Source organism: Miscanthus floridulus, chromosome 1 (assembly GCF_019320115.1).
Source record: "Miscanthus floridulus cultivar M001 chromosome 1, ASM1932011v1, whole genome shotgun sequence".
In the NCBI taxonomy this organism is placed as follows: domain Eukaryota; kingdom Viridiplantae; phylum Streptophyta; class Magnoliopsida; order Poales; family Poaceae; genus Miscanthus; species Miscanthus floridulus.
This window is the reverse complement of record NC_089580.1, coordinates 56,527,808-56,535,448: the sequence shown is the minus strand read 5'-3', so window position 1 is coordinate 56,535,448 and position 7,641 is coordinate 56,527,808. Positions and strand designations below refer to the sequence as shown.

At 46.9% G+C, this 7,641-nt stretch overlaps 1 protein-coding gene across 1 annotated transcript; it reads left to right on the top strand.

The window, feature by feature from the left end:
- Positions 1-6,849: 6,849 nt before the first annotated feature.
- Positions 6,850-7,359, top strand: LOC136457213 (uncharacterized). Its single transcript, XM_066457272.1, has one exon. It carries the CDS (start codon positions 6,850-6,852, stop codon positions 7,357-7,359), a length of 510 nt encoding a protein of 169 aa, XP_066313369.1.
- Positions 7,360-7,641: the final 282 nt, after the last annotated feature.

Sequence of the window (7,641 nt, the reverse complement as noted above, 5' to 3'; positions counted from 1 at the left end):
GTAGAGGACTGGTACTCGGATGATGAGTTGCTTACTCAGTATGTTTCAGACTGAGGATTTGAAAGTGCATTTGCCCCCTATGTGGGTTTTAGTGTATTGATGACATCCAAATTAGGGACTAATATGATCTTAATGAGATATGTCGCAGCTATTACTCATTATGCGCTCTCCAATGGTTTTATTTTTGTTTTGAGTTTAGGATCCGTCATAATATAAAGAGGGATGCAAACTTAGTTGGTCTGAGGAAGATATAGTGCTCAAGCATAAAATAAAATCAAAAGAAAGACACTCTAGCACTCCACGAGCACGTAGAATATTTTTCAGTGACTGTTGGTGTCGAAAGTCCCAACGTAAGCCAGAACTCTCGATAGTCAGAAGTCATGACTCATGCCGGAAGTCCTGACGCCGAGTCACTTAGCCTACACAGTGATTATGGCCGTCGGAAGTCCCGACGTGAGTCGGAACGTCGGAACTTCCGACAGTCGGAAGTCCCGACCCAAGTCTGTATGATACGATTGGACTATACATGTTCTAATAAATTTATATTTAATCTATGTACTAGATTTGAGTCTTTTCAACACACAAAACACATGAAATGGCATGTGAGATCATGTACCGAACTAGGGTACAGAATTCCTTCGACTAAACTTAACATGCTTTAGGTAATTAAACCAAACAACAAACACATAGATGTGCCATGTGAATAAGATAAAGTCATCCTAGTAGTGTGGCCACAAAGCAAATTGTGTTGCACCTTCTCTAAAGTGGCCTCCCATTGTTGCATGGTAACCCTAGATTCGTCTGCAAAGTGTCTATACAATACGATTGGACTATACACGTTTTAATAAATTTACATTTAATCTATGTACTATATTTGTGCCTTTTTAGTAGTGTAGTATGATTAATGATTCACGAAAAAAATTCACAAGAGTTTCCCTTGTTTCAGAAGCATCCATAGTTACAAACAGAGACATCATTATATATTCCAAACATTTAATCATCCAAGGAGTAAAATGCAACCACACCGAACATCACAACCAACATAACATGTCCTGCATAGTCCAAATAGTCCACAATGTTCATACAGTCCCAAATAGTTACAGGAAAGTAAATACAAAATCCATAATAGTACATACTAACATCTACCACAACCCTCACTGTCTCATACTCTTGCCCTTACCCTTGTGACCAAGAGCGCTCGTACCTGGAGTGTAAGGGTCATGCGGACGGCATCGCCTAGTGCCTGGAGGCGGTGTAGGCTAAATCAAGGGAGCGTCATGGAGCTGAGAGGGGCCAAGCTCCTCGTGCCTCTGGTCCACATCATCGTCGTCGTCGTCGTCCTTGTCCCCATCCCCTGTAGTTGTTTGGCTAGAGGAACCCAAGCCTCCTCTGCCTGTGGAAGGAACGTACATGTCTTGCATCATGTCTGTCCTACAACCACAATGAGCAGCCGCACGGTATAGCCGATGTGACAACCTCTGTTGTACAAAATTATGTTAACTGAAACAATCTAACGTATTAATAATATATTTGAAAGAATATTTTGAATCTTACATCTAGGAAGCTAAGCATGTAGTCGTCCCTGACTCTCGACCGAATGCGCTCAATCTCTTCAACGGAGCATTTGAGTGTATTGCCCTGCAACAAAGTTCTCAGTAATAATACTTCTAAACAGATAGCAATAGATTTTTTTTCTTTTGTACAAGAATCTAACATATTATAAGGGTGATACGGCTCGAAGGTGGCACTAGCTAAAATATATAACTCCTAATGTCGGTCCAAGAATGCCTAATGTATTAATATGCAACTTAACGTAGAAAAATAAGGCACTTGACTTGCCACTCTGTTAATGATCGGTCCTGCCTCCACCTGCCTTCCTGCACGAGTAGATTGGTCGTACGCCATGTCTTCATCATCGGAGGACTCGATGTCGGCGTAGTCATCTTTTGTCCACTGTACCCTCAGCCTACAACGTGTCGCACGCTGGTACTAAGCTTGGTACCGCCTAAACTCACGGTTCATGTGCGGCTCATTGTTCTCGTCCACATTGTCGTGCATCTCCTCCCATTGCTCAATGAAGGACTGGTAGTGCTTCTCCCTGTCAAAAATCTTTTGTTCTTCTGACGATTCAACCTGCACGTATGTCATCGTTACTTGAATCCATGTACATGTCACCATATTAATATAAATGGACCATCATGAGATATTTGAAATAGCAAAACGCTTACTTATGTAAGTCAACGTTAGTCGAGAACGGAGCCATAGGCCAAAGCTGTCTCACTCCAAATTGGTGTGCAACTCTATCTGGCAGGTGGAACTCGACAGCATAGAAGCAGATTAGAGGGTACCTCATCCTATAGAAGTCATCGTCGAACCCACAAACGTTGTTCAACTGAAAAGGAAGTGCCCCCTCTCCATCGTATGGCTCCCACTCCACCTGCAACATGTCTAAACAAGATGTTATATGGTATACTAATCCATTTCAAACCAGCATGGGAAATAAAATTTACTTACACTAGACAATGTCAGCGTGTCTAGCTCGTTCATGAACTCAATGTACGCCCACTCTAACCTCGCGTACAGAACCCTGACCTGGTCCCAAAGGTACGCCCATGTCGGCTGCTGACTTAGAGGCTGACCTTGGAACCACTCACGATGAGCCAGAACCTCTAGACGGCCAACTAGAAGATGAGACCACATCCACTGTTGTAATAGGTACATGCATCCACCAAGTGACGCATTGGACGAAGTCCGACGACACCCCTCGTACAACTGTCGGTATAGAAAACCCAAGACTATAGAGCCCCTAGCTATAGTGACCCGCCTGGTCCCAGTCACTGAGGCAGTGGACCCACATCCAAGACGCAGTCTCACCCGTGGCATTGGGGAAGAGAACGTAGGCAAACAGGTGTAGGATCCATGCCCTGTTGTAGTACCCAACTATCTCCTCATCTGCCTCCTAGGGGCACTGTGCGAACTCTTGCCGGAGCCAGGAGATGAGAACTCCAGAAGTGTGAGCCCCTTGCTCGCCAAGCTCACGCCCAAGGAAGACCTCCACTCATACTCTCCAACCTTCTAACCTACACTGCCCAGTGACTGGGTTGCCGTGAATCCTAAGGCCTAGCATCTTCTGACAGTCCTGGAGCATGACTGTCATCTCCCCAAAAGGTAGGTGGAAGCCGTGAGTCTTCGGTCGCCACCTATATTTTAGACAAATCAAGATTACATGTCAAAAAGGCAAGTGCATGAACAAATGGCCATGAATGGAGGCAATGATTGAATATAATACCTATCAACCAACGCGATTATGGCCACTGAGTTGAACTTGGGCAACCCACGACGAACCTAAAAAGAGATGACATCTAGGCCAGCTCTTTGTAGGAAAGGAGTGTACCTATCGTCGTACCGTATGTCCAAGAACCCACTGTGGGTTCTAGGACGAAGGAGCAGAAGGTCCTGCATGGAATAAAACGTAGTCTCCTGCTACTTCACGAACACATGTACGCTCACCAAAATTTGAACAAAACGTATAGATTATTACCTGCCCCTATGCTATGAGACGTCCTTGGTGGGTCTCTTCGTACGTCAGGTTGAGCAGGTGGAATTGCGCCATCCTACAAAAAAAGTCAATGAATTAGAAATTCAATATGCAATGAAACATGAACTTAGAAATGTACAAGTAATTGACACAATTATATGCATAATTAATTAAATGAATACGACAAATATTAAGTAATATAATCAACTAATAATCGCACCTCACTAATCTGTCAATGGCAACTTCATGAATTGTGGTCAAGTCTACCACACTTGCCGCACTCGTACTGCTCGAGGTCAGTAACAAATGGGGTTCCTCTCCTATGCCTCGTTCTTTTGGGTATCTAGGTCCATAAACATCCGGTGCTTCGTCCTCTTCCTTGATCTAACGGTAAGCTGGATCCGCAATGTACTTTAGCCCATCATATGGAGGCCACTCTCCAAGGTCCTAGAAAGGCACGAAGCGGGGGCTCCATATGTGCACAAGTGTGTCGACACTGAACTCATGAGGTATCCTGCTCTCGATATTATAGTTGTGATGCCTAGCTGCTGCCACCAAATGGGAACAAAGAAAGCGGTACTGCCTTGGTTTACCACAAGTGCATTTGAAATCTTGGACCTCGCTGTCGGACATTGTACTGCCTCTATGCTCGACCTAATAAGTCTCTATGGCGTGATCAAAGCATGTACTTCATGTGTGCTAGCCCTTTCATTTGCCTTCTCTAGGTGTGCCTTCGGTTTCGGAGCCTATATCTCTCCATCACTCTGTAACTTCAATGCATGGGTGTGTCTATCGTTGAACCAGGCAACAAGCTTATAGAAGGTGAATTGAACGATTGCATTCACGGGCATACCACATATCCCCAATAGCAACTTATTGAATGACTCCACCATGTTGCTGCACTAAAACTCGTACCTCCATCCACTGGCGTCATGAGCTCTCGTCCATTTCTCCAAATCCCTCATTAAACTAGTGAGCCATTGTCTACCTTCTGCATTTGATGCGGATTCTGAACCTGCTCCAACTTTTTCTAAAAGTACTTGTCCTCAAGCTGTCGAGTAGCCTCCAAGAACAAATCAAAGTTACCCTTCACACCATCCTTCCAGAGTAGATTCTCCGCAAGGTGTCGAGTACACCAACGATGGTGCAAAGGTGCATACCCCTCTATCTGCTCTCACATGGCATTAAGTATGCCCTGGTGCCTATCAGATATGACATCAACCTCCCTACCAGGCCCAACCATGTGTATCTGGACTAGCCTCAACAACCATCCCCAACTGTCATTGTTCTCCTTCTCAACCAAAGCAAATGCCAAAGGAACCAACTTGTTGTTCACGTCATAGGATATGGCTATAAGAAGTGTGCCCTAATATTTGCCTAATCAGGAACGTACAATCAATGGAGAAGATGGGACGACAGTGCCTAAAGGCCTCGACACATTGAGGGAAGCACCAGAAAGCACTGAAAGAATATCTGCCTCCCATCCTTCCATGTATTTGGTTTTGGGATGTACTCATAATGCATGCTTGGATTCACCGCTTTGATTGCATTGAAAAGTACTGGTAGCTGCTCGTACCCATCCTCCCTAGTTCCCATATATCATCTTCCACGCTCGCTGCTTAGCCCTCCAAGCTTTACCATAAGTTATCACATAACCTCCATACAACGTCTCAACGGTCCTGATAATTGTCCTCGCCTTCATGTTGGGTTCTCCCTGCAATATTCCCATCAACTGCTTGGCAATGAGGGTAGATATCAACTATCGATGCCTCAGTGTCAGCTCATGGTCAGCACAATTGTGTGGTCCAACAACTTTTGTGATCTTCCACTTTCTGATGACTGTTTGCTTCCTTGCACAAACCCTCCATGGGTAGCGTTTCTTGTCACACACAATTGTGTAACGGCGCTCCGCATATGAATGCAAGACCTTGTAAGGTCTCTTTCATATCACTGCAAACGCCTGCAACCACCTCTTCAATGCAGGGAGGATCATTGAACACCCTCTCATTCTCAATTACCATGTTAGGGTCGGCCTCAGGAGCTTCTAGGAGCTCATCATCACGTCCTTCTGCACACGCCTGATCAGAATGAGCAAGATCGCTGAACTTGTGAAATCTTGGATCACGGCGGCCGGGAAAGATACGCCTCAGCATCTCAACATCACTCTTTTTCAGCTCTTCAACAGGGCGATCATCATCAGAATCAAGAGCCCTTGCCATCTCATATGGCTCTGAATCATGCATAATTTCAACACTATTGGAGCCATAGAATCCATCTCCAAAGTGCACTTGCGCAGCAACAGGGGGCACATCCATATTCTCAGGAATGTCCTACAACATAAGTAGAGAAATGAGGAAAGAATGAAAGAAATGGATATAAGGAAGGGGGTAAGCTCCCAAAAACCATATGGTTAAGACACTTACTCGGATGATTCTGTGTTAAAGGGATCTCATGAGGAGGATCTGTCACAAGAACATGAGTCTGACAAGCATCTCCAACTACCGCATTGGGGGTAGATTGAGCATCGGTAACCATAGGTGCAACCTCCATATCCATATCAGGTTCCAGAACAGGAGGGTCGATGTGTACCTGGTGACCCATTGGTGGAGAAAACCCATGAGGGATGGGATCAACTAACACTCGATGCATAACCACGTCCAAACATTACAGCTGGCTCTTCATAGTCGATCTCACATAGTTCTCCCACTGATCCGCACAACCAATTGAGATCATTCGCCTGTGGATGTTGGGAGGAGAACCTAGGTGTAGTACACCATCAACTGCAATGACATCATCTCCAAGGCAATGCAGCTCCTCCCGAGCTCTTGCAACCATCTCACTAAATGAAGGCCTATCATTGAATAGCATAGGCACGCTTTGCATGTCAACAAACTCAACATATCCATAGCGATCGTATCAATGGTGCCTCCATGATATATGGTCACTAGGTTGTCCATCTAGTTCAAACACATAACGAAACACATGTCCTTTAGTCCAAATTAGATGGTAAATAGTATCTAACAAGTACTTTCTAACTACAAACTAAGTAAATAAGATAATAGCTAGATCATATTTAGTTAACTAAATATGTAACTACCTATCTAAGTAGCTATCTAACTATATCTATGTACCTATGTATTTATGTTTCTATCTATCTACATATATATCTCATGAGATCAATAAATAAATCAACTACATGAGTCATCGCATTAACTAGTAAATAACAAATGTCAACTAAGTAGGTACATTGCATATTCATAATTTTTACCTTTCCAACGATTGATCCGCGGACGTCGACGGAGTCACAGCGGATGTCGAGCGTGGGTCAGGCCAACGAGCCGGGGCGGCGGTGGCACGGCCGGCCGCTGCAGGTGCCGGGGTCGGCGGTGGCGTGGCTGACGACGGCGGTGGCCAAGGCGGCCGCGGGCGGCACGTCAGGGCGAGGCGAGGGCGCGGCACGGGCGTATGGACCGGCGAGGGGACCAGGGCACGGGCGTCAGGGGCGTGGCGCGGCCGCGGTGGCGGCGCGGCGGCAAGCGGCCAGGCGCGGGCACTGGGCGGCGCAGGCGCGGGGCGCGGCGCTCCTGCGCGGCCTCGGGGCGCGGGGCGGGCGCGGTGGCGCGGCGCGGCCTCAGGGCGTGGGCGGCTGGCGCGGGCGCGGTGGCAGCGCGGCGCGACCGTCCGTGCGCGGGCGCGGCGAGGCGCATGCGGGTGAGGGCGGTCTGATGGAGGCACGTGCGCAGGCGGCGGCGGCGGCGCTGCTCTGCTCTGGCGAGAGAGGGAGAGGAAGAGAGGAAGAGAGGGGCGGGGCCCATACGTAATAAAGGCTCGGCGCTAGGGTGACTGGCGCCGAGCTTCCTGCCATGTCACCTCCACGTCCGCTTCGAGCCCAAGAGCTCGGCGCCAGGGGCACTGGCGCCGAGACGTGTAAGCTCGGCGCCAGTATCGATGGCGCCGAGCTAAGGGTCCAGATTCTGAAATCTTTCCTCCAGCGACGTATTTGTGAAAAACTTTCAAAAAAAAAGGCTAAAATAAAAAATCGGTAGACCATTGTGCATATTAAGTATGATAATCAAGTCATCATGCAGCAATGCCAGTTACAC

Excerpts from the sequence above, each read along its gene's own strand:
- LOC136457213 (XM_066457272.1), top strand. The coding sequence starts at position 6,850 with ATGTCGAGCGTGGGTCAGGCCAACGAGCCGGGGCGGCGGTGGCACGGC.